The sequence below is a fragment of the Meles meles genome, chromosome 13 (genome assembly GCF_922984935.1).
Source record: "Meles meles chromosome 13, mMelMel3.1 paternal haplotype, whole genome shotgun sequence".
NCBI classification, from domain to species: Eukaryota; Metazoa; Chordata; class Mammalia; order Carnivora; family Mustelidae; genus Meles; species Meles meles.
The window spans coordinates 39170778-39197674 of record NC_060078.1 but is presented as its reverse complement, the minus strand read 5'-3'; the positions used below and the strand labels follow the sequence as shown (position 1 = coordinate 39197674).

At 56.8% G+C, this 26897-nt stretch overlaps 1 protein-coding gene across 2 annotated transcripts in view; it reads left to right on the top strand.

The window, feature by feature from the left end:
• Positions 1-26251, top strand: part of ZCCHC24 (zinc finger CCHC-type containing 24) — a 59045-nt gene extending 32794 nt beyond the window's left edge. For both annotated transcript variants that reach the window (XM_046026854.1, XM_046026855.1), the window contains exons 3-4: positions 17100-17264; positions 23544-26251. In XM_046026854.1, coding sequence (XP_045882810.1) covers positions 17100-17264; positions 23544-23657 — 279 coding nt within the window. In that variant the 3' untranslated portion in view covers positions 23658-26251. The remainder of the gene's footprint in view (positions 1-17099; positions 17265-23543) is intronic.
• Positions 26252-26897: the final 646 nt, after the last annotated feature.

Sequence of the window (26897 nt, the reverse complement as noted above, 5' to 3'; positions counted from 1 at the left end):
GACAGGTTTATCGGCAATTCTTCAGGGCAGGCCTCTGGGAAAGAGCCAGGACAGACAGCTGTCATGAGGCTGTCCCATCTACCGCTGTTGTCTGCTGCCCAGGGATGGCCCGTCCCCCTTCCATCCGTCACTGCCAGCCGCAGGGCACTGCCATTGCCCTCCCCTGTCCCCCTCCTCCGGCTCCCACCACCAGCCAAGACGGTGTCCCTGGCCCGTCCCCATAGCCATGCAGGATAGTTGAGGCCAGACAACCTCAGAGTCATTCTTGACTCCTGGCTGTCCCTCCCCAGGGCCAACCCAAGCCGGGGTGGGCGGGGGGAGCAGATCTCTCTCTCCTGTCTGTCCTTTCTCTGCTGCTTCTCCCCAGAATGGACCAGCAGCTCCTCTCAGCAGCGTGGGGCAACACCCCCTCCCTGGCTGGTGTCCTCACATCCAATCCCGACCCTCATTCAACCCATTCTCCATGCACAGCCGGAGACCTTCTGGAAATGCCAGGCTCTTCTGGCCAGCCCTGATTTTAAACCCTTCCTCGGTGCCCCACGGCTCCGGGACTACCATCCAGCCATGCAGTGTAGGCCCAGGAGCCTGTGTGGTCTGGCTCTCCGGAAGCCCCCCCATGCTTCCTGCCATCCAGCCCTCTCCACGAGGGGTTCCCCTGCCCTTCGTCTTCATCTGGCCCCGCTGCGTTCCCTGTGGTCTCCTCCCCAACCATCCTGATCGTGTGCTCCCAGAACACAGGGCTCTGCTCCCCAGAGCACGTCTCTTGGTATGTAGATCACTGTTGAAGCGTGGCACTTTTCTCTGTTAATTTGACATGGCTTTACTGAGTGTCTAATACGTGCCACTCTCTGTTCCTGGAACTGGGCATGTACCGTAGTGAACAAGAAGACAGCAGAAGAATGCAGCTCGCGCTTTAGTGGGACGTCAGATGGTGAAGAAATGGGTACAGATGGGTGTGCTAGGGGGTTAGGTCAGGTCAGCTGGAGTTGTCGGGGACAGCTGCTCTGAGAAAGGATGGCTTGCTAGAGACAGGTGAAGCAAGGAAGGAGTGATGGGAGAGGTCTGTGGGAAGGACAGGCCTGGCTGACGGAGCCGTAAGAACGGAGGGCCTGAGGTGAGGCAAGGATGTGCTTGGCCTGTTCAAGGAAGAGCAGGAGGGCCAGAGTGGCCCTCCTGACAGCTCCAGCTCAGAGGGAGGGCTGGTTGGGAGGAGAGGGACTGAGGCATAGGAGTGAGTAAGTCCCCAGCCCTGCTCTCCCTTCTCCCACCTCCTCCCCCAGCTGGGCAGCCTTCCTCTAGGGGACATAGATGGGCACTTGTCTTGAGAGCCTCCTCCCCTCCCCCCTGCCCTTCTGAACGCTCTCAGTGGGGACAGGAAGTGTCGGGCCTCGCCTCCCAGCTGCCCGGGTGGGATGCCACCGCACAGGCTGGCCTGCCCAAGGAGGGACAGAGGCCCTATTGAGCTCAGTCTCTGGACCAGCAGGGACAATAGCCACACTGAGGACCAGGAACATCGGCCGGCATGCTTGTTCAGGAAGTCGCCAGGCCGCTGTTCGCCCCCCTCCCCAGGCCTCCCCAACCCCTTCTGACTTTTTCCTCTAACTACTTTTTTCAGGCTGATAGTAAGGTCCAAAATGGTCACTTTGTCTTTCACCTCCTCCCCAGAGGCTCCCTGCTCTGTGCCAGACCCATGCTGGGCCCTGGGATCAGAGAAGAATCCCACATGGTCTGTCTCCCCAGGGAGGGGACAGAGGATGAGGCAACAGACGCACAAACCAAGACATCCCACGTACCTCCTGCACAGGGATGTACAGAGCACAGGGGCCCGCAGCGGACAAGACCTGGGTCTACAGGGAGAGCTGATAGGGAAGGCTTCCTGGAGGAGGAGGAGTTGTAGTTCTAAAGTGCTCCTATACCCTGGGTCCCGTTTTGAAGGCACGATGGCTGTACGACATGGCAGGGGTGGACAGGTGTCTTTTACAGGCTCAGAGGTGGAAGGAAGCCATGGTCTCCACCTTGGGACGTGAACTCTGGCTGCTTCTTCATCTTGCGTTCTGTCCACTTACAGACTGTCTGCAGCACAAGTCATGGGTGCCCATCACCCCCCAGCCCACGGGCACTTCCCCAGTCACACTCTCCTTGCCCAGAGAATCCTTCTCAGGCCAGTCCTCCAGTAGCGAGGAGCTGGAGAGACACCGAGGATGACCTGCTGGCCCTTCTTGGCTCTCTTTCCCCCTCTCTTGCCGACACAAGGGAGACCGCGACCCACGAAGGGAAGGGGCTGGTCTCAGGTCACAGAGCATGTTGGTGGCGGCTGGGGCCAGGGTGCAGCTTTCCAGTGTGAGGCTTCAGAGACTGGGACAGATCGCGGCCCCCCCAATGAAGAAGAGACCCCGCCGGTCCGCGGTGGCCCCTCACTGCTTCAGAAGTATAATATTGAATGAGATACTTGGGTTTTTCTTTCCCACCTGACCGTAAGCTGGGGGCCCGGGTTCCATCCGTCCCACTGGGCACCCTGCTCCAGTGCCTCGTAGGTAGTTGGCACTCGGTACATGAAGTGTTGAGGCCATGAATGGGGGACCCTGTGGCGGGAGGGGTAAACACACATAGCGGCCACGCCTCAGTCCCTTCCCCACTCCAGGCCTGGTTGTCTGGTCCCCACTGGCCTGCGGAGGACGAGTGGGACCCCCAGGGGCAACACGGGCCCAGCCATGAAGCCAGTCACGTACCTGCCAGGACATGGTAAGCCATCAGCCCGGTCAGGGTGGTACTTGAGCTTCCTGTGGGGAAACTGAGACCCAGAGAGCCACAGTAGTGAGTTTGCAGGGGAGTCTTGCAACCTGGGCAGGGAGCTGAGCCAGAATCTCCTGACTTCTGGGCACCCAACCTGGCCATGAGCCCCCACATCTGTAGCTCAGAGACTGACTTTTCCTGATAGCTGGGCCCCTCGGGAGCTGTGCGTGCCGGTGCCAAGGCAAACAGCAGTGGCGGGGGTTGGTGGGGGGAGTGCCTGTAGGCCCTGAGTTCCTTTGCTCTCCTGAACAGACAGGGCCAGAGCCCCAAGCAGCCAGGCCCCCTGCTCCCTTCATTGTTCCCCGTGATGGTTTCCAGATGCTGAGGAGTCACAGGTTTGGGGCTGAGCCAGGAGAGCCAGGCCAGCCCTCCCCAGCACCCCGCCGCCACCTCCACCAGCGCCAGTCCTGCTTTCAAAGAGATAGCCCTTCCTCCCACCGCAGGCTGTCGCCCGCTCCAGCCCAGCAGCCTCACTGTCCCGCCATCAGCCCAGCTCCTGGGGTGAGGAGCCCTGCGCTCCACTCCCGGCTCCGACCCTCACCTGCTGTATGGCTGGGGCTACTCATTTGCCTTCTGGGTGCCTCAGTTTCCAGGGCGCAGAATGGGCCTGTGGGGAGGGGTGTGGGGCAGAGAAGACAGTGTCTGAGCGACACACCTACTTTAAAAGACTGTTACCAGTATCATCTTTTCTTTTTTAAAGATTTTATTTATTTATTTGACAGAGAGGGAGATCACAAGTAGGCAGAGAGGCAGGCAGAGAGAGTGAGAGGGAAGCAGGCTCCCCGCCGCGCAGAAAGCCCGATGCGGGACTCGATCCCAGGACCCTGAGATCATGACCTGAGCCGGAGGCAGCGGCTTAAACCACTGAGCCACCCAGGCGCCCTACCAGTATCATCTTGAGCAGTGGTTCCCACAGTGCGTCCCTGGGCTGGCAACACCGGCAGCCCCAGGAGCTTGTGAGAGATGCAGAAACTCGGGCCCATCCCAGACCTACTGGTTCCGAAACTGTAGGGGTGGGACCAGCAGCCTCTATTAGAGCGAACCGCCCCCCTGCCCCCGCCGCCCCGCCAGATGGTTCGGATGCAGGCCCAAGCCCGAGAAACAACCTGTACTCAAGGATTAGGAGCGTGTGCATCTCGAGTCAGGGAAATGGAATGCAGACTTCTCAGCTGTGTGGCTCTGGAAATGAGCCTTAGTTCCCTGGTAAGGAAAATGGGTTGATATTCCTCCCATGGTGCTGATTAAGCGAGACACTGAGCACCGGTCAGCCAGTTTCCCACAACACTCTTCTGGCAAAGACACTCATGAGGGCAGGGTTGTCTGTCTGGTTCATGCTGCCACGTCAGCACTCTAAAGGATCTGGCTCAGAAGCCCAGCAGAGGGGCCCGCACCCAGGCTGTGGGGGGCGAGGGCACTGCTTGCCCTCACAGGTATGAAGTGGGCCCTCATGCCGCCCGAGGGGTCGTGGCCCAGAGTGACAAGATGAGACCCCCCGGGGTGCAGAGACCAGAAAGCTCCCTGTCGGCAGGAGTGGGCAAGGAAAGTGGGCAAGGAAGCTTCCTCTGGATCGGGTGGGGAGACAAGGTAGGCCGGACAGAAAGACTGGTGTGCACAGAGGGGAATGTGAGAACGAGTACCGCTAGCCAGGACCCTCCACCCCGCTCCAGTGATGGGCACACACTCTCTTTCCTCATATGCAGCTGCCATGGGCAAGGGCAAGGACACCTCCCCAAATCAGAGTGGAGACCCTCTGGGAGGCACGTGGTGCGGTGGGAGTCAGCCAGGCCTGGGTTTGGATCTACTGCTTCCTGGCTGTGTGACATCAGGCAAATCTCCCCACCTCTCTGTGCCTTGGGTCCCTCTCCTGTAGGGATCAGAGTGAAGAGGGAATGGCTGGTGGAGGTTACACCGCACACAGGCAGGACCCGTGAGGGTTTTATGGCGGGGACCCTGGGGCCCAGGGAGGGGAATGGAGCGTCTGAGGGCATGAAGCAGAACTCCTCCGGAGCCAGGCTGCGCTGAGCACTCTTGCCCTGGGGACAGCAGGGAAGGGATGGTTTTTCAGAAGTGAGGTCTGCAGCAGTCTGGGCTATGGAGCTGAGAAATGGGGGGCTTCTGCCTCCTCGTGAACCAGAAGGGCAGCTCCTCCTCTGCTAGGTCCCCACCCCGAAGGGGAAGAGCACAGGTAGGTTTGTGCTGTGGCAGCGGCCGTGAGAGGCCTCCATATGCATCACGTGTCTGTATGCACACCCTCCCCCCTGCCCACAGCCTGTTCTCTGGTTTCCATCCGACACCATGGAACCACAGGAAAAGCTGGTGGCTACCTGGGCTGGCCCATGGGAGCCTCTGAACCTCTGGCCCTGCCCAAACACAGTTGCCACAGGTGGCCTTGAAACCAGCCCGTGGCCTTCGAGACCTCACCTGGCAATGAGGGAATTGGACAACAGCCAACAAGACTAGAGTTCAAGGCCTGCGTTTTACTTGCTTGGATGGCCTTGGACAGGTGACTAAACCTCTCTGGGCCTCTATTTCTTCATCTGGAAACGGGATCACAATGAAGCCTCCTGCAGGCCAGGAATGTGGCCAGTGCTGGTGGGCAGCGGACGTTCAGCACAGTCCTTCCCTGTCTGCGGTGGTTGTGGTCTCCTGAGCGACTCAGGCTCCAGCACTCACCCATGGAAGGTTCTCGGAGGTGGACAGCTTGCTTCTCTTTCCACCCCTCCGAGGCCCGAGGAGATGGAAGCCCAGAGAGAGGAGGGACTGGTGTGAGGGCAGAGCGGAGGCTGGAGGTCGGGCCTGCAGCCTCCCTCCAGGCAGCCGTGGGAGCCCCAGCACTGGTTCTTGCTAGAGTGGCCCCAAACTGCTGACTTCAGAGTTTTACCGGCCAGGGCAGATCAGATTTCTTTTCTGGCTCTGGGCCACCCTCCACACCCTTCCCCCATCGCTATTTTGAGCTGAGTTCCCCTGTCCCTTCCTCCTAAGGCTTTGGCCCTTGTACCAAAGCCTCATCCCAGGTGAAGATCACCACTAGGTACCCTACTGTAACCTTCCTGTCCCCAGCAGCGCCCCTAGGATTAGCGCAGAGCTTTCCTCCAGCAGGTGGGGCTGGGCTGGTCACATGTGGCTTGGCCTGGCCAGGGACAGCCTCAGATGTGGAGCTGGGGAACCACTCAGCCTGGGGAAACAGCGTTGCCCGTCCGAGGTGGCCCTCCAGAGTGGTCAGTGCATCCCAGGAGGGGCGTCCTGTGAGCGGAAGAGCCCACACCGGGACCCAGCATTGCCCCCTCCCGCCAGCGTGACTTCAGCCCTGGCCCGCACACTTCACCCATCGTGGGCACTGCCCGTGCCCGTGTGCCCTTAGAGCCCACGTGCTCTGAGCCCCACCCGGGACTCCGAGGGAAGCGGGAGCTACAGAGTGCTTCCCGTCCCCACTGCACACATGCAGACGGGTGGGAAACAAGAAGGCAGAAATGGTTAAATTCGGGATGCAGTCTCCGGCATGCTGTATCATCTCCGGCATGCTGGAGGCAGGGTCAGGGCAGGACATGACCCACAGCCAAGCAAGTGGTGCAGACCACACCGTCCCCTGGGAGTTTGGGGAGCTGGGGCCTTCTCTGGGGGAGGCGGTGGGAGGGTTCTCAGCTAGCGCAGGAGCCTGGGACTCAGAACTGAGTCCTCAGGGAGGGCAGTTAACTCTGTCTGGGATGGGGGAGGCCAGAGGGCGTGGCCTTTGAGCTTGGCCTTGAAGGATGCAGGGGCATTCCCCAGGTAGAGAAATGTTTAGGGCATCGGAAACAGCAAGAGCAGAGGCCTGGGGCGGGGTGGGCGTGGGAAGGAGGACACAGCACTTGCAGAAAATGATTTTGCTGTCCTTGAGTGTAGGTTTTGTAGGAGGGGGTGTAGCTAGCTGGCACGAAGGTGAGAAGGTCATCTGGGCCCCGTGGGGAAGGGGCTCAAATGCCTAAGGTGTTTTTGCCTCAGTCCTGCAGTTGGGGGGGGGGGGGCGGGGGGGGGCTGTCTGAGGCTGCTGTGCTCATTAAAATACACTGGGGAGGCTGCCCTGCTGACCCCAGGTTGTGTCTGCAGCGGGGGAAGGGGGCGCAGTCAGACGGGCCACCCAAATGGGGATGTGCGGGGACCGGGAGGCCTACTCGGAACCAGCGGTTTTCAGACTCAGTAGCATCCAGCTATGGGCCGACCGCAGGCTGGTTGCGAGTCTCCCAACCATCTCCTGCAGTGGCCACGGTGTGGGCCGCCGTTCTCTGTGCAGGCACACGAGGGGAGGAAAATCCACATCTTTTGCAATCGCTATGATTCGGATGTTTTTCACCCCTTCAGACTGGCCCCTCTTCCCCTCCCCGCCCCTGAGTTCTGATCCCGTGCGGTTTGCTAGTGGAGGAAGGCCAGAAGCAGGAAACAGATAACTCAGGGAGGGGTTGCTCATGTGATTCAAAAGTCTTTGCTTTCCAAAAAGTTTAGCCCTGAAAGGCTTCACGTTGCCTGGCCTCGGGGTGGGGTTGGAGAGAGGGGTTGCTGCCCTGCTGTCACCAGGGCTCCTTGGGGCACAGGCAGGGAGCTAGAGGGATGTGGGGGCGTGGGCGGGGTGCCTGGAGGGGCTCCTTGGTCTCCGTGTGTCCGTTTCCGCTTTCCCTTGCAGCTCGCTTCCCGCCTTCTCTAACCTCGTCCTGTCACTCCCTGGTCCTCCTCTCCCAGACTGCCCTATCCTGCTGCCCTGTCCCGAACAGGGGCTCTCGGCTCCCACCCCACCTCACCCCTGTCCTTTGTAACTGATGTCTCTGCCCCCCCCTTGCCCTGCCTCTCTCTGCCGTACCACCGCCCCCCGCCCCCCGCCTTGTTTTCCCCTCTCTCTGGGCTCGTCCCTCCTCTCCACACCCCCACTCCGTGCCCCCTCCCCAGGGTTTTCCTGAGACCTTTTCCTGGCACTGTGAAAGCTTCCATTGTTCCCGGCACTTTGACAAACCCTAGTGTTGTGGAATCAGGATGGCATTTTTGCTGCGGCTTTGGGCTGGGAACGGCGGCGCGGGAGGGGTGACAGGAGGCTGGGCTTTCTGGGCCCATGCTGAGCTGCGGCAGGAACCCAGAAAAGGGGAGGGGGTCTGGGGAGGTGGCCAGGATGCTTGTGCTCAGACAACAGGGCCCTTGAGGCTCCAGAGGAAACCCAGGGTGGCCTCTTGGAGCGTCCTTCCTCCCTCCCAGCAGCCTGCGGGCCGCCCAGCCCAGCCCACCTGTCCCTCTGATCCCTGCTTCCTCTGGGGCCTCCGTGGACCCTGCAGCTGCGTGGACCAGGCTGCAGACACCGAGGCAGCCCTCCTGCCTGCCTCCACGGGCCATGTGTGTGGACACGTGAGTGTGGGAGTCTTTGGAGGGTCCCCAAAGCAGGGAAGGAAAAGAGTGGGTCTCAGCACGGGACAGACTTGAGCCCAGAACCCGGCGCCACCGCCTACTCATTATGTCACTTAGGACAAAGTCACTGCCCCTTCCCAAGCCTGTTTCCTCCTCTGTCATTAGGGTTAAGAGTCCTGATTTTGTAAGGGCTGTTGGACTGATTAGAGATCATCTCAAGTGTCACGCACGGGCTCCATGCCTGTGGCCTGGGAGGGTGACTTGGAGACTCTGCCTGAGGATATGGGTCCGAGAGTGTTTCTACAGGTGTGAGTCTCACTTGGGCCGGAGCTAGAAGTGTGTGGTTGACCGTGCCCGTGACTGGTGTAGGCCGCAGCTGGAGAATGGGTCACGGGACTAAGCCCTTTGGAAGGCCCCACTGTGAGAACATTCCTCATCTGTCTTCCCGGAATATTCACCTGGCCTGGTGCAGACTACGTAGTCCATAGCTGTTAGTTGAATGAATGAGTGATTGAGGCAGGGTCCAGGGGCTGAGGTCAGAGGTGGGGTCATGTTCCTAGAAACAGGCTTGTGCTCTGGTTTTCTCATAGCTATTCCGTGGAGCGGTTGTGCACAAGGAGGGAAGGGTTGCTTTGGAGTTAGCAGATTGGGTTCAAGTCTTGACTCCATGGCGGTGGGACCTGGCATCTGTTGCTTGGCCTCTCCGGACCTCAGTTTGTTCTTCTGTCAAATGGGGAGGCTGTGGTTGGGAAGAGGCTGGCACATAGTAGGTGCTCATTAAATGTCAGTGTCCCAGATCCTCCTGAACAACCCCCTTGCTTGCAGGCGAAGAAACTGGTGATGAGTGTGGGAGAGCAAGGGCCCAAACCTGGGCCTCTGGCCACAGACCCTGCTCAACCCACGTTGGTCCACACAGCAGGGAGGGCAAAAGGGTAAGCCTGAGGAAGAGGGGGTCAGAAGAGGAGCATCCAGAAGCAGGGCAGTGCCTCCTCCAGGAAGGACCCCTAACATCCAGAAAGAGTCCCCAGAACCCTCTTGAACTATCCAGGAAGGGCCAGCACAGCTACACAAATGGTCCTGGGACCGTGACAGGGCCTCCTTGTGGAAGGGCATCTCAGACTCCCTAAACCCAGGGCTCTTCCTCTCTTGACTTGGGGCCCAGAGCTCCCCAGGCACCCGGCTACAGGAGAGCAGGCAGACAGGGTGGGATGGGGAGCCGGCAAGGAGCCCATCTGGTCCTTATTTCCTTCCCCTGCTGCTCCCGGTTGCGGCCTTTGCCTCTCTGCTGAATGCACCATGGGCTAGACTCGCGCCCCACAGCAGACAGAGGAGCGGGAGTGGGGCTGCCAGGACACATGTTGACTTACGGGCCCCGGAGAGAAAAGTGACCCTGTCCAGCAGGTCCGGCGGTCAGTGCCACTCTCATTCTGGAGATGGGGAATCTGAGGCCCAGCAAGGGGAGGGAGGCTCCCAAGGGCACCCAGCATGCCAGGACCCGTGTGTGACGGTACCAGCTGATCCCTGTTTCTCCGCTTCGTGGCCGGGTGGGTTCCTCATCTTTGTGCCAGCCTGGCAGGACAATGGAGAGAGTGGGCTCGAGTCAGGTGGCCTCAGTTCAAATCCAGACTCTTCCTCTTGCTGGCAATGTGGCCTTGGGCAAGTCCTTTCAACCTCTTTTTGCCTCGGTGTTCTTTTCTGAAGACTGGGACAGACCAGGCCTAGCGCACGAGGCGGTGGTGTTTGTAAGAATACCAAGAGGGCCTGGCCCTGGCAAGATCTGTGAGGAGTGTGGCCATTCCTCCGTCGCAGAGCGTGGCGGGCCGCAGGCTGCCCTCCCAGGCAGGCGGGGGTGGTGTGGCCAGGGTTAGGGTGTGGCTGGGGCACAGCCAGAACCCTAGATCCCGAGAGCAGAGGCCATGTATCCTGGGGCAGAACCTGGCATGGAGTCCTGACATGACATGAGCCTCCGCAGTCCCACCCTGCTGCCCTCTCCCGGGCACTGGGTCCCCGGGATTCTCTGCCACAAGTTACCAAGGTGACAATGTCCTCCTGCTGCCAAAGGGACGCTGTCTAAAAAGGGGCCAAGGGAAGAGCGAGCTTCACCCTCAAGCCTTACGCTGGGTGGGACTCCAGTAAGCAGGGGCAGGGAAATTGACTGGCAGAAGGACTAGCCAAGCTCTTACGTCATGTGACAGGTGTGGATACTTCCCAGCTGTGCTCCGTTGAGGGAGCTGGTAGGATCTAGGCGGTGGGAAGTCTGCTCCGTGGCTGGGGGCAGGGCAGCTCTTCCGACAGGATGACCAGCACCCAGAGGTCGGCCAGTGTCCAGCACGCGGGCCCCAGTGGATGCACCTGCAGGGGCAGAGCCGGGGCAAGTCTGGAGAGAGTTGCCATCTCCAGGGGTTGCCACCTCCGTGGGAAAGCGTGGGGCGCCCCCTCGTGGGCAGGAGGGGCGGGCAGGCCAGGGAGTTGGCTGATGAGCCATCCTCATCCTCTCCATCAAAGTCATACCTACTCCTGGGGCGCCTGGGTGGCTCAGTGGTTTAAGCCTCTGCCTTCGGCTCAGGTCATGATCTCAGGGTCCTGGGATCGAGCCCCGCATCGAGCCCCGCATCGAGCCCCGCATCGAGCCCCGCATCGAGCCCCGCATCGAGCCCCGCATCGAGCCCCGCATCGGACTCTCTGCTCAGCGGGAAGCCTGCTTCCTCCTCTCTCTCTGCCTGCCTACTTGTGATCTCTGTCTGTCAAAAAAAAAAAAAAAAAAAAAAAGGTCATACCTACTCCTTAAAGACAATTCATTAATTAGAAAATTCTGTCTCCTAAAGGCAACCTCTGAACACTTCTGACCTTTTTCCTTACAGCATTTTTCATGCCCACTTTTCCTGTTTACGGTTTTACTTTAGGGAGTCATTTATAGCCTATCACTTGTCCCGCTTTCTTTAAAAACATTCTCCCAACCCCTTAAAAAAATTCCTCATGAGTAGTTTAATGGTTCGCTGTCGCTCATCCAATGAGTGTAACATCACTGAGGGAGCCAGAGCACTGGTGTTGGTATTTAGACTGTTCTAGTTTTGCACGTCATAAACCATGCTGTGATGAACATTCTTTTTTTTTTTAAGATTTTATTTATTTATTTGACAGACAGAGATCACAAGTAGGCAGAGACGCAGGCAGAGAGAGAGGGAAGCAGGCTCCCCGCTGAGCAGAGAGCCCAATGCGGGGCTCGATCCCAGGACCCTGGGATCATGACCTGAGCTGAAGGCAGAATCTTTAACCCACTGAGCCACCCAGGCGCCCCCGTGATGAACATTCTTGAACACCCTGTTGGTCCCCATCTCTGATCAGTTCCTTAGGATGGTTGCCCGGAAATAGATTTGCTGGGGGAATGGACATTTCTAAAAAGTGTAAAGGCTTGTTGCCTAGTTGTGCTCTAAGAATCTAGTAGGAAATACACCTGTTCAGCCCTACCCGCAGCAGTGTCTGAGAGGACCTCCTCTCCACACCTGCTGGTTGGCTTTCCTCAGCAAGAACTGGAGCACTACAGAGGGGGAAGTGCCCTCAGAATAACCTGACCAAGACAGAGGCCCCCTCAGCAGCCTTCCTGATAGTTGTTTACCCAGCCTCCTGCTTGCATACCCCCAGTGACAAGGAGCTTACCATCTTACCATCAACCCTAAGAAATCGCATGAGCTGTTGGGAAAAAAACATGGAGCCATTCTGAGAAACTGCCCAGATAAGGTCAGCATCATCCTTCTCTCTTCCCAGGCTTCCCGGGATGGCTCCTCCCACAACCCCCGCCCAGCTTTGCTCTTGTGGCTCCTTGGCCCAGCTCCTCTCCCCTCCCCCACAGCAGCCGCCACCGTCCACTTCCCAGGCTGCCCCATGCAGGGATTCTAGCCATGGTGTGGACATCTGAGGACCCAGCCCCATCTCTCAGCTCAGTCCGTGGCCTGCTGTGTGTCCTTGAGCAAGTTGCCTTGCCTCTCTGGCCCCCAGAGGCCCTGTCTGTGCTATGAGGGGTGGTGTCTGAGTGCCGCTGAGTTTTGCCCGGGTTGCTGGCTGATGTGATTCCCCAGAGGGGTACGTGGCAGGGGCCCGGGTCAAGAGAGCAGGTCAGACCTGGCACCCTTCCCAGCCAGGGCGGGCGGCGGCCCCTGCAGTGCTGGGCACTCAGCGTCTGTTTCATGTTGAAGTTTATGAGAAGAGGCTGGCCTTTCTGGGAGGAGGCAGGGGGAAAGTGTGGGGGGTAGAGGAGCCTTTGTTCCGTCAAAAATTCCTCCTCCCCTTGGCCCTGCCTTCCTCTGTAAGCATAAACAGTGTTGGGATTAGTCCTTCCAGGAAGCCGCTTCTCGGTGCTGGGCTGAGAGAGCTGCCCGCTGGCCCGTCTTTCCCTTCCTGCATCATCTGCCTCTTCACCCCTGCCCTGCGGGTCACTTCTCCCCTCTGCCCGCAGGTGTGCAAAGCCACCAGGCTGGGCTGAGCAGAGGGGCTGGGGGTTTCAGCTTCGTGGTGGAGATCACTTAAGGGTGACAGACAGCAAAAGAAAGCCCAGGGTAGCCTTGTGGCAAAGCCAGAAGCTGGAAGCTCTTCTGTAAGTCCTGCCCCTGCCCCATGCCTCCGTTTCACCATCTGTTAAATGGGTTGATGTAATTCCTTACCCCACAGGATTATGGGAAGAGCTGAGTGGGAGCCTGACAGGCTGTGGTGGTGCCTCATAAACGTCTGCCCTTGCTCTTCCCTCTGTTCTCTGCTAGCAGCCGCCCTGCAGAGCTTCCGTGGCCTTCTTCTCTCTTTCTTGTTCCTCTCTGAAAATTCTAGAAGGTGAAGACACCTAATGCAGTCCGTTTTTTTGCCTGCCACTTCCCCCGCCCCCAGGGATAGCAAGCCCACCCTCCACCCAGACCCCCTCCCATCTTTGGAGCTTTCCTCTGGTGATTTCCACCTCCTGACCTCAGCCCCAGCCTCTGCCTCACCTGGAACGCAGCGGCTACCAGCTCCAGCAGAAAATCACCTTGCTGATGGCCAGGGAGCGCTTGCAATGCCCAGCCAGCCAGCCAGCCCTTCAGAGCATGAATGCCTCCCACCCTTCCAGCCGCGCTGAAGGGCGGGCCCCTACCATCCTCCTGGATTTCCAGATGAGGAAACCAAGGCACAGAGAGGTTGAGTAACTGATGGAGGGTCCCCCAGATTGTCCCGGGCAGAGGCGGAAGGCCATCACCACCATCTGGCTATGACTTCTGTGCTGTGGGTTACGTCCCAAGCACAGGGGTGTCAGAGCGGGGCCCTCCCAGGGTGGGAACAGTGTGCTGAGGACCTCTGGTCCTGCAGGAGGCTGGGGCCCCCGTCCCTGGGCACTGCCCAGCAGTTCACACTTCCTGATGGATGGCTCCAGAACGGCTGGTTTTCTAATTACCCCACGTGGTGTTGCTTCCCGATCCTCCCCTCACTCCTGCCTCTCATCTGCCGGCTTCTGTTTCTGGTGCACACTCTGTATCATCTTTTCGTGTGGGTTTCCTTCCTGCTCGTCTCTGAAGCAGAAACCCCTTGGGAACCAAATTGTCGGCCCTGCCAGGGATCGTCATCCTTCACTCGGCGGGTGCCCCCTCCCTCTGACCCATCCCCGCCCCCCCCCCCACCGCCCTTTGCCCCAGCTGCAGGGCCTATCCGTTTCGGAATCAAGCAGTCCCCTTTCAGTCAAGGGGTCTCAAATCCTAACCCCTGGTGGGTCACCCCAGGCCTACCTGTCATTCCCTTTTGAATGGAGGTGGCTTGGAGAATGGAGACACTAGGGAAAGAGTTCATATAGTACTTCTTTCAGGATTACTGAGGACGGGGTCCACAGAAGCTAGAGTGGCTTAGATGTTGGCATTCCAGGCACCAGGTAGGAAAGGTAGCCCTGGGAGTGTTTAGAGGGTTTACCGCACACCCACTAGCTTGAGACCAACAGAGCTCAAAATGCCTTCCAAGGCAGAAGTTGACTCCTGTACTGCAGTGTGCCTGGAGCCTGGATACTGAGGGCTCCCCTTGGCATGACCAGCCTCTCTCCCCGGCCTGCCAGTGCCGAGAGCCAGCCCTGTCTTAGCGCTCAGACTGAACCTCCTCACCAGGATATCATGGCTGGCAGGAAGGCCAAGAAAGATCCAAAAGACATTCGGCCGCAGGCCCAAGAGATCAGGGCAATATTCTTGTCACTTTCTAGATTTAGATTCACATACTCAGCACATATGTCCCTTTTTAGTGTTTTGCTTGAAATTCTAGTAGGCTGTCACCAAGTGGTGGTACTGGCTCCCGGGAATAAGACATGATTCCCAGAGGTACAATGATCACTCTGTGTGCTGCTATTGTTCTGTGTTTGTAAATCATAATAATAACTAACACCGCTGTTTTATGTATCAGGCACTGTTCTAAGTGTTTCCTGTGTGTCATCTCAGTTAATCCTCAGAACAGCCTTATATGGTAGTTCCTGTCATTATTCGTGTGAAGTAACTTGCCCAAGATCCCAAAGCTAGAATTGGGATCCAAAGTCTGTGCGCTTAACCTTTATGCACTCCTTCATAATTGGGCAATTACCCAGAGGAACATTACTGTAGAAACAGATCACCTCGTAGTAAGCATAACGGTACATGGGTTCCCGGGGGCTCTCGTTACAATGCAGATTCTAATTCAGTAAATGTAAGGTGAGGCCTGAGAGTCTGCATTTTTAACAAGCTCCCAGGGAATGCCGCGGATGCAGTCTAGGACCCACACATTGAAGAGTGCCGACATAGAACCTGTGTTTAAGCCTGTCTCAGACCTGGAGCGTGCAAGCCCCGAAGATACGATGTCAGTGCAGGGAGCCGCTGGTCGGAATGGAGAGGACCCTCCTTGGCCCCAGCTGATGATCACCACCAAGATTTCTGGACCAGTGTGGTCATAGTTCTAGGTGACATCTTCCATTTTCAAACACTGGGGTAATGAATCCAACTTTATAAAATACCGTGCTGCTCGTACACAAGTGTTCATAGCAGTATTATTCATAATAGCCAAAGATTAGAAACAACCCACATGCCTATCATCTGATGAACAAATAAATAAAACATGGCATAGCCATACAATGAGATATCATTTGGCAACAAAATGGAATAAAGTACTGATAGGTGCTACTACCTGGATGGAGGTTAAAAGCATTACACGGGGGTGCCTGGGTGACTCAGTGGGTTGGGCCTCTGCCTTTAGCTCGGGTCATGATCTCAGGGTCCTGGGATCAAGCCCCGCATCGGGCTCCCTGCTCAGTGGGGAGCCTGCTTCCCCCTCCCTCTCTGCCTGCTTTTCTGCCTACTTGTGATCTCTGTCTGTCCAATAAATAAATAAAATCTTTAAAAAAAAAAAAGCATTACACGGACAGAAGCCAGGCCCCACAGGACAATTATTATATGACTCTTCTGGATGGACTAGTTACAACAGGGAAATGTATAGACCGGTGGCTGCGCAGGGCTGGGGAAGGTGAGACGGTGGAGGTGGTCTGTCGAGTGACTGTTAATGGATACAGGGTTTCTTTCGGGGGAGTATGACAGAATGTTCTAAACTTTGCTTGTAGTGATGGTTGTTAGACTTGGTGAGTATCCCGAAACCCATTGAATTGTATACCTTACACGGGTGAAATGTGGGGTGTATGAGTCCTATCTCGCTAAAGCTGTTTAAAACAAAAAGGAAAAAAAAACCAACATACAGGAGAGAACCAGTCTCTTCAATAGATAAAGTGCAGTTACAAATCAACAAGAAAAATGACAAACCCCAGCAGAAAAAAAAGATCACCAAGAACATACACCAAGACTCAGCAAAGGAAACACGATGGTTCTTAAATGCGTGGGGAATTCTCTGTTGTTTGTGATAAAAGACATACACATCAAAGCCACTCTGAGAAGATTTTCTACCTCTTAGATGGGCGATGGTGGAAACTTCTGGCAAGGAGATAGGACGTTAAGTTGGTGCCCGTGCATTGTGGTGCGGTGGAAGCTGGGACTAACTCGTCATTACCTTTCACAATTGAAAGTGCAAGTACCCCACGGTTTTGCTTCCGAGCATCTGTCCCGCAAATGTCCTTTCCCATGTGCAAAATGAGACACCCGCCCCCCACACACCCACACAGTTATTCATCGTAGGGTTGTCTGTACCCAACCCAGAAGCTGTGTAATGGCACCGGGCAGACCCTGGAATTCCTGGAGACTCCACACTGGTACAGCTATTAAACACAAGTCAGTAGGACTGTGTGTCCTGATTCGGGGAGAAGATATACCATTATGTATCTTATAATAATAACATGCCTGACTAGATTATGAAATGAAACAGGGAAGGCACAGAACCAATGCCTGGTGTGCCCATGGAGCGAGGGACAAGGATGCGTGTGTGTCTGTGTGTGCTGCGTGTGTCTGTAAATGCAGAGCCCACCTCTGGCTGGTGGGAAGGAAAGGAAGGTGGCCTCCAGGAAGGGAACAGGTGGCTGGGCCCCGGGGGAGGGGAGACACCCCTTTGCTGTACCCCAGATTGCATACTTGTGCCCGTGTTGTCTCACCAACGACCATGCAGACAACACATCCGGAGGGGTCAGGGCATGCTAGAGATCACCTGTGTGCAGGTGCACGGGACTGCTGGCTGCCTTTTTATGCTGTGAGTCAGAGAAGTCATTCCAGGCCATGGTTCCCTGAAATCTAGAAAAGATGTGAATCGCCCACCACCTCCTGTTCTCTGACTCCCTGTGTGGGTCTCCTAGCCTTGGGATTCCCGTGTGTGTGTGTGTGTGTGTGTGCGTGCGCACGCGCTCTGGGGGTGGCCTTGGCATTCTCTGGGTGGGGGTGAAAAGTGCCTTACCCCCTGCCTGCACAGGGAAGACTGTGGGGATCCTGTAGGGGCATCATTTTGGCCTGGTGAGCCCCAATGCCCTGTGTTTGCTTCCTGTCCTCTAGGCACGCCCCAAAGGCGAGGGTCTGACCCCATACCAGGGCAAAAAGCGCTGTTTCGGCGAGTACAAGTGTCCCAAGTGCAAGAGAAAATGGATGAGCGGGAACTCGTGGGCCAACATGGGGCAGGAGTGCATTAAGTGCCACATCAACGTGTATCCGCATAAGCAGGTGAGCGGGGTGGGGCTGGGGGCGGGGAAGCGGTGGACAGAGGGGCTCTCATGAGGGCCTGGCGGCTGACCTGGATCGTTATTGGGCCTCCGCTCACACCTGCATGTGACAAGGATGAGACCAGATCTCTCCACGCTGGCCCTTTGTCGGTCTCCTCTGAAATGGGAGTGAGAGATCACCACTTCCCTGGGAAGGGAAGGAGGTGAAAGGGGCGAGTTCAGCACGACCCTGAGACTGCAGACCCAGGCGATTTCTGAAACTAATGAGCTCGGGGTGCTGCTGCGGGCTGAGCGGGAATGCGGGGGCAGCAGCTTGCTGCGGAAAACACATGTCTCCTTCGATTACTCGCCCGCAGCTCCAGTGTTCCGGGCACCATGCGTGCGGCTGGTGGCCAAGGTGTACATGGGCATGTTGGGGGCGGGGGGGGTGGTGGCAGACGTGGTGAGGCAGCTCGTCCCAGGGAGGATCCACTCACTACAGGCTGCAAAGAGGAGGTCTGTTTACTCTGGGACCCGAAGGTTGGGAGGAAGACAGACCTGTCACAAGTGGGGGACAGCAATCTCAAGAAGACCATACAGCAGGTGCAAGTGCCCTGTGGCTTTATGGACTTCGATGCTCAAGGCCCAAACCTCAGTAAAGTATCAGGAGAACTGAACAAGAGGAATGGGGTGGGAAGCTGTACGGTGTGCTTCCCAGCCTTGGGGCCACTCAAAACCCACAAGCAACAGAGCTTTCAGCTTTATTTTGAGATGACTCTTCTGATGTATGCAGAGACTAGTTGTGGTGCAGCTGGGTAATCAGAAATGAGGAGACCAGTGGAAAAGTCATGGCTATAGTCCCATGCATACTGGGAAGAGGGGTGGCCTTGGACCTGGGTCAGACGCAAAGTGTCCCTGGGTTGGATGTGGAAGGTGAGGGAGGGGCAGGAACCCACAAGAACAGTCATCAACCCGTGTTGATGGAAGTGGGCTTACTGGGGTGGGCAATCTGGGTAGTAAGACCCAGGTGTCCCAGATAAAACCAAGAGTTCTCTGATACACATGTTACATTTGAGATGTGTCTGGAAATCTAAGTCAAAATGGCAAGAAGGCAGTTGGATTTGTTACGTTGAAGCTCATCTGAGAAGTCAAGGTGACTCCTACATACTTGGGTGTCATTGACCTTAAGATTTTCAGGAAGTGGATGAGATTTCCTGCAGAATGTAGACGAAGTGGAGACAGAACTCCCCAGACTATGTGCTGCAGAATCCCAGCACTGAGGGGTCAGATGGAGGAGAAGTCCATCAAGGAGGAGAACTAGGGAGTGCGGAGTCCTGGGGTCGGGGCGTGCCATCTGAGGGGACAGGTGAGGCTCGTGCAGAGATGTCAGGGATCATGGCCATGGAGAAGTGCCTTGGGGATTTGGCACTAAGGAGGTGGTCCTCAAACTTCCTGGGGCACCACTTTGGCCTGGAGACCTTGTTGAACTACAGCTTGGGTCTGCGAGCCCAGAAGCCGATGCCCTGTGGGTCAGGCATAAGGGCGGAGTGGGGATGTGGATTCACAGCGACCTGCTGGCTGGGACAGTGGCCCCAGAGCCATGACGGGAGAAGGAGGGGTTGGTGGGGCTGGGCTGCAGCGGGAATACCTTCACTGTCCACTCCCTCGAGGGGGTCTGACTGCAGAGAGCAGCAGAGCGATGGGGCAGTCGCTGCGGTAACACAGATGGCATTGAGGCGGGTGGGATGGAGATGGGAAGAGCTCAAGTGTGTTACAGGCAAATGAGAAGGAGCCAGAGGGAGGCAAAAGGTTGATGATGCAGGGACAGGAGGGCGATGCCTTACCATGGGCACAGGAGGGAGGGACGTGGGGGTGGTTAGGGAGGTTGGTGGGTTTACTGGTGCAGAGAGGAGGGGCTTCCCTTCCAAGGCTTCTGTCTTCTCAGAGAAACGGGACGGGAGGTTTTCAACTAGATGTGAAGGTGAGGAGGGGTGGGGTGGCCTTGGGGGAGGATGAAGGAGGAAGTGGGCCTCCCAGAGAGATCGAGCTGTGTCCCCAGCCTGGGGAGGTGTGAGGTCGTAACTATCACCAGCTCTGTGACTTGCTCCAGCGGGGGTCACGGGGCAGGGGCGGGAGCAGGCCAGAGTCTGTGGACAGCGGTACAGGTCAGAGGTTCGCCCAGACTGCGGTTCTGAGGGTAGAAGCCTGCAGAGTTGGTGTGTTTGCAGAAGTGTGATGGTGCGTGATCCTGGGGAGCCAGGGGGGCCCTGATGGACAGGGAAGTCGGGGGGGCTGCCCAGCACAGAGAGCAGTGTTCTGAAGAAGACCAAGTCCAGGGTGTGGCCAGGGGGGCCGTCAAGGGGGCGGTGGGAGAGGTCATGTTGATGATGGTGTAGGGGCATTGAGGAACCAGGGCTGGGGCCAGTCTTCCTCATGGAGGCTGAGTCACCAAAGATGGTGGGAGCAGGGGTTGGGGGTCTGGTGGAGGCAGGATGGAAAGGGAGGTGGACTTTGAGGCTCTTGGGGAAGGCACTGATGTTGGCTGAGCTCTGGCAGAGGGTGGAGGGGACTGGGAGGGAGTGGCTGAGGGGGAGGGAACAGCGTTTGCAAAGTGGGGAGGCCAGGGTCAGGTACAGCACATTGGGGGAGCTGAGGGGTGAAGCAGAGATCGGAGGTGGGGACCAGGCTGCATGGAGCTGGCTCCGAAGCCCTGGCTTAGAATTGGTCTTTATTCTACTAGGAGCACGGCTGGGAGGTGGGGGGGTGGGAAGGAAGGAGCCGTCTGAGCAGATTCTTGTGGTGGAAACATTTTGTGATTTCATGGCCCTCATGCTGGCTTCCACTGCCTCTGTTTGCAGACCCTCCCTACCCCCCCACCCCCACCCCAGGGTCTCTGTGGTTCCCATCAGCCACCCTGCATCACACGGACAAACAGACTCAAAGCTGGCCATGGCGGTCCAGTGGACAGGGGTCTCCTGGCCCTCATGCTAATGGCGTCGAGGGGGTAGACCGAGGCCCCACAGTGCCCGGACAGGCCTGATGGCCCAGTGGGTAGGCCTGGTGTTGTAGGAACATGTCCAGGGCCTGGGGCCAAGGGTGGGCAGTTTAAAGGAGACATGGTGTCCTGGTTCCTGATTTCCTGCCAATTCCTGAGAAGGTCTGAGATCCCAATCCAAAAACCCCTTCTCTCCTGTGTTGAACTAAGAGCGCACTCCCCTTTGGGCTGAACTCTGCTCTCACAGGGGCCCTCTCCTGGGCTCCATGTGCTTCTCACCTGGCCCTTCTCCCTCAGGGAGATTACAGGCTGGCTGGGGAGGACTTGGAGTCCCCAGCCCCCAGCACCCCGTGGTGGAGAGGGGCTCCTTTACTTCTCCTGCCCACCCCCCCAACTGAGCTCTGACCTGTACGGCATCCATCCCCCCGAGAACCCTCCACTTTCCCTCTCCTCCTTCCCCTGCCACATCTGTTTCCCGTCAGGCTCCAGCTGCAGCTCCGCTGCCCCCCAGGAGAAGAAAACACTGAAGGGCCTTGCCTCCCTGCTGGGGGTGGGGACAGCCCTGGGGTGATCTATCCCAGCAGCTGGAGGTTTTCCTTCGCTGGAGGGGAGTAGTCCTGACGGCATCCCCCAGCTCCTCCACTCAGCGGAGCCCGGACCCATGGAGGGCAAGGGCACGGATGGGGTCATGGCCAAGGAGGAGGGGTGGTGAGGATATGGCAGGGCTACTTCCCCAGGGACTCAGCTAGCTCCCCTGCCCCCCGCCCCCAGTCCTCCACAATATTAGCAATAGCAGCAATAAGTCATTGTGGGAATACTGGTGGACCCTGCATGTAATTATCTTATTTACTCTGCACAACCCCTTATCAAGTAGGTACTCTTAGTAACCCCATTTTATAGAAGAGGAAGTTGAGGCACAGAGAGGTTAAGTAGCTTCTAGAGGTCACACAGCCATTATGAAGCGTTGCAGAGCTCTTTATGACCATAAAGTGCTTTAAGGGCAGTCGTCTCGTTTCCTGCACTCTCTAAGTGTTCTTAACCTTCCGCCCAGCTTACAGAAGGGGGCGTTGAGGTTCTAGAGCAGAGAGCTCTTACCCAACAGCCCTGGGTAGATAGGGGAAGCTGCAGGCCCTTGGGCAAGACCCTTACTGTCTTGGAGCCTCGTTTCCTCATCTGTAATATATGAGGATAGTAGTAGGCCCCTTGTAGCGAGGTTGTGCGGTTAGGTGGTACGGTCTGCGTGGCCGTGCTTTGTGGAGTGTAAACTATGGGGGCGGGAGTGGTGTGGGACCTGCCTCTTCTGGCCTCTCTGGCTCCACCCGGAAGACTGGTTCAGGGGGGTGCCCTGGCTAGCATGGAGAGTTGGGGAGGAGAGCTGGAAACCAGGCCAAGTTTGACCTGGGGGAGGGGAGACTTGAGGACTGCCCCTCTCAGACCTGTGGGAGCCCCTGTGTGGCAGTGATGATGAGGGGGGAGGGATGGGGAGCCAGATTTCAGCTCCAGGTCAGAAAGCCCTTGTTAGAGCCAGGCAGCTTGGCTGACAGGGAGCTCCCAGCCCTGGCTTGCAGGCCATGCCGTGGGCTGCTCTCGGTCTTCCTGAGATGCCTGGGAGAGCAGGTTCGGGGGCCTTCCTGGGCCTCTCAGCTTGGAATCACAGCTTCAGTGCCCCTTTCCCTGGTGGTGGCCCCCCCCATCAGTAATCACAACAAACAGTGTGAGGAGCTCTGCTCTGCTCTTTCTTTTCATTGAGTTGTAGCAACAACCCCATGAGAAAAGTGTTGCCAACGTCCCCTTTTACCGACAGGGAGATGGACAATCGGAGGGACCAGGTGGCTTGCCCAAGGTCACACAGCTTGTAGGTTGTTCAAGCCCCTGTCTGACACAAAGCTAAACTCTTCCTCCAGTCCCCTGGCCAGGAAATCTGGTCATGTTAAGGCCCCTTGGACAAGGACAAGGCTCCTGTCCATTTTGCAAGCCTTCTCTGGGTGGCTTTGGGCTTAGAAACACATAGATGGGTTTTGTGGCCCTCCGACCTTGCCCTGCCATCATCTCTATGCTCTCCTCCTGGAGGTTTGGGGCTCTTCCATTTCCCAGACTGCTCTCAGTGTCTGCTTCGGGCCAGGGATTGCATGGTGGGCCCGAAAAGCCCGTGTACTGCTTTTGGGAAGATTATAGTCTGCGCGTGGCTTCGCTCCAGGACCATCTTTGGTCACAGCCTCTGACATCAAGGTCCACGGCCCCGCAGCAGCCTGTGCTTCCTGCGCCCTCTCCTCAGCATGTAGGTCCCAGCTGTCCCTGAGCAGCTTCCTCTGCATCCCCCCACATCTAGACAGGGGACCCTTCTGCAGGTGGGGGTTCTGGGCGGGGGCTTCGACTGCCAGCCAAGAAACTCTGTGCTGCCTCAGGAGGTGTGCCTAATAGCCTCCATAAATTTTCCAGGGAAACAAGTCTCTGCTGGCTTTTGTGAGCCAGGATGGGAGGGAAGGAGGGAGCAGGAACCTCCTCATGTCCCCGAAGTGCTCTCCTGTGTGCCTAATGCTGCTTAGTTTACAAACATCTAGGCATCCAATTCCTCCCACTGCTCCACAACTGAGGCGCGATGAGGGCCCACTTTCCAGATGCAGAAACTGAGGCCCCCCTGAGGTCACAAAGTGTGTGAGTAGCATCACAGGTCTGGCAAGCCACCTCCCTTCTCTGGGTCTCAGTTTCCCTGTTAGGACACAGTGGAGTTCTGCTCCTTTGGCCACTCAACGGACAGGGCAAGGACTATGCCAGGCCCTGAGGTGAGGGGCACTGGCTGCTAACCTCACAGAGCCAAGAGCTCATTTACCCCAAGCCTGAAGCATGGCAGTGACAGGTAGCCTGGGAAGGAGTGCCTGGTATGCTGGAGGTTAGGAGACATGGGCTTGGGTCCTCCCTGCTCAGGGCCTCGCTTTTCTCATCTGGGTAATGTCTGTGCACCACCGTCCTGCCTGTGTCCTGGGCTTTCATGAGCTTCGGAGGTGGCTGCTCTGACAGTCCAGGGGGAGGCCAAAGTGGCATCCAGACCTCTAGGGTCCAAGAGCCCCTCCTCCCTGGGCTATGTACTACGTACTACGTAGCCCTGGGCTACGCACCTGCCACGGGCCAGAGGCAGGAAGGGCCCGGGTCCCTAGGGAAACAAACTCGGTGACTCCAGGCTGTCTCCGGGCACCCTCACCCCTGTCTATCTTGTGCTCTCTCCGTCCCTCTCTCTGCACCTGTCTCACTCTCCCTGCTTCTCTCTGTGTTCCTGCCTTTCTCTCCACTCCCCCTTCCTCTCTGCAGAGACCCCTGGAGAAGCCCGACGGTCTGGATGTGTCCGACCAGAGCAAGGAGCACCCCCAGCACCTCTGCGAGAAGTGTAAGGTGCTCGGTTACTACTGCCGCCGGGTGCAGTGAGCCAGCCCGCCACGCCCGCAGCCGCCCGCCCAGCGCCCGGAGGGGCCGCCACTCTGCATCTCTCCGCAGTGCCGTGTGTCCTGCAGCCTTACACGCCTGGGCGGGGGTGTCTTAGGTTCTCGTCTCGTGTGTGTTGCCAAACAGTGTTACGGACATGGCTGCCCCCACCGAATGCTGGGGCTCTTCGCAGGTGGGCCTGGGGTCTGTGTGGAGGGGGCAGGGGTAAGCAGAGGTCAGCACCCAGGACCCCATAAAGCCCTTGGTGTCCCCTGCTGGCGGTCTTCCTCTGAGACTCCCTTTGGGGTGAGCAGCCTTATATTGGCCGCAAGTGCACTAAATGTACTGTGAATCCCAAAGCCTGCCGGGGACTGTGTCCCCAAGACTAGCCAGGCCTCCTTCTCTGCCCAGAACCTTCCAGTTAGCCATGTGTGCAGAGCCACTCTCAGAAGAGCCGTGTTTGTGTCCTGTTTGAGTCAGCAATCCTGGCAAGCTGACCCCTGTTCTAGCAGCTGCTGGGTAGCGAGCATCTCTGCCCCTGCCCGCCACGAGCCCCAGACCCTACTGCCTGTGACGTCATTAGCATTGCATACCCTAGACCCAGAGGTCAGGGACAGGGAGGCGCTGAATGTTGGCTAGTGTCCCACAGTGTGGCCTGGGACACATCAGACAATGCCTCTCCCCGCCCCCACCACACACTTCCCCCACTTGGGATTAGATTTTGTGCTTGGATTGTGTCAGGCCCCTTCCCTACCCTTGTCCTTCACACACACCCACGCCGGAGTCCACCCCCTGATCGAGGCCGTAGGGCCCGGTGTGGAAGGCCCTCTGGCAGGACAGACACAGGTCTGGTGGTCTGGAGACCTAGGTTTGTGTGCCAGCCCTGCTGCTCACATACTACGAGGCCTCAGGAAGGACTTCTCGACTCCGGCCCTCAGGGCGCCCACTAGCTAAGTGAGAGAGGGTCTCCGGGGTGCGCAGGCCCAATTCGGTTCTGGTGTTGTGGGGTTCACATGGAGCTTTGTCCGGAGAGGCCCACCAAGCCCTACACTGCACGTGGTCACCCATTAGTCATTTCGAACAGAGCTGAGGGATGCTGGTTCTCCCCTGTCACCACTGGTAACCCCTGCCCTTCCTGATGTCCCCATCCCACCTCTGCAAAAATGAGAGAGAAGAGTCCCCCTCACGCGAGGCCGACCCGTCGTAAGCTACAGAACCTCTCGTTTATAAAATGGGACAATGATTTCCTACCTCCCAAGGGAGCAGGGAGGCCTCTGGGCAAGTCATGCTGGTCAGGGAGACCGCTGTCCTGGCTGGCGGGAGGGATCACACTCGCCTCTCTCCTTTCTCCCCTGTGAGAAGCCCTATTTTTACTGTCCCATCATCCCTCCTTTCTCGCAGGGAGAGGGAGAGAGCCGGCTGGCGGGACCGGGTCACTTGGTTTTGCCCCAACATTATGCCTCTGTGGAAAACAAAAAACAAACAAACAAACAAACAAACAAACAAACAAAAAAAATTCAGACCGTGCAATGGGCCTGAAATTCAGTGTTTACCACGGCTCAAGGTCACCCAACTAGGGCCTGGTCGCCTTTTGTTTTCAAATGAAAATGCTGTGTACAACTGAGGGGTTAGAGGGAAGTGAACCAGGGGTCCAGGGAGCAAGTTGAAGAGATGGTGTGAGTGCGTTGGCAGCCGGGGAGGGGGGCGGGGGGCAGGCCTGCAGGGGAGGTGTGGGGAGGGCGTGCCCTCTGAGCACTTAGCAAGAGGCTATTTGCTCCAGCTTGAGCCCGTGGCCACCTCCCCGCTGTCCACAGGGGCAGAGGGCCCCGCAGCCAACTGTGAACACCCTACCTCCCAGTGGGAGTGCCACCGAGGAGTCTCTCCCAGCGTCCCTTGTCTTCTCCATGGTGGCGAGGGGAGCTGCAGTCATTCCGGCCCAAGGCTCTCTGTCCGCAGAGAGGAGCTGTCACCGTCAGTCACCCTGGTGCAGTGCGGAAGGTGGTGTCCGCAGTGGTGGGCGGTGTGCTGGTCTCTGCTGTGAGGACCGGGGCCCAGCCCTTCCAGGGACCGGGCCCGGGGAGGCCCAGAGCCTGCCAACTGTGCTGCGGTGGTGAGGGCAGCCCACACCCTAAAAAGAACGAAGGCTCCAGACTGCTGAAGGCCGGGACCTTCCCCGGGGCCAGTAGGAAATGGGATATCCCCCCAAAGTGACCTTCCCAGTAGGCCTGTCTGCCATCAGTGCAGAGCTGGCCGAGGTGGGGGCTGGGCCCTCCTGCCCAAGGCAGCCCCTTCTCTGCACTGCCCACCCCTGCAAGGCTCTGGCTGAATATGGGGGCTCTTTGTGGGCAGCCCCGGCCAGGTACTGTGAGGATTAAGTGCTCAGAGGGCCCTAGAGCCCGGGAGACAAGAAAGTGTGTGGCTTGAATGTTCAAAAGGGACAATCGCCTGCAGTTAGATCTGGTGACCTAGTTGAGGGATAACGGCGTTGAACCCGTATGAAGTATTCGATAGTTCTACTTGTGAATTTGTATTTATTTTGAGTTATACTTGACACAGAATTCCTTTTTTTTTTAAGAAAAATACTATGTGTGTATTTTGAAAAAAAAATCATAGATGTTAAAATTTCTTCTGGTTACCAATTTTTCTCACAACACTGAATTTGTTACCTTCTCCCGAAAAAAAAAAAAAAAAGAATCTTCACGGTGATCTTTGTCTGTATATATTTGAGGGCCTTTTTTTAAAAAAAAGAAAAAGAAAAAGAAAAATATAATTGCTTGATTTTTGAGATTTAAGAAAAAAGAGTCATTTTCAAAACTTCGGAGCTTTCAGGAGGGCACTAGAATATCAAATGAAGATGTCTGGAAGTATTTTTGCAAACCTTCTGTTTGAGCTGCAAGAAAATATTTATGGTGAGAACTTTTTTCTTTTTTCCTGTTGTTGGGTTTTTTTTTTTTTTGGTTTTGTTTTTGGTTTGATTTTTTACTATGCTTTGATCTGTAAAAAGTACGCAACTGAACTACATTAAGAAGGAAATATTGTCTACATAGAATATTATATGAAGTTGGTACATAATTCTGATGAGGAAAAAAAAATCTTTGCAATTCTTTAAGCCATATTGTTATTCTGTGTTGTTTTTCTTGGATGAAAATATCAGTATTATGTAGCCAAGCATATTATTCAAGTGCTTAGACTTATTAATATGTTCGTGTCCTGTATTTATACATGTGTGTATTTTGGAAAGTA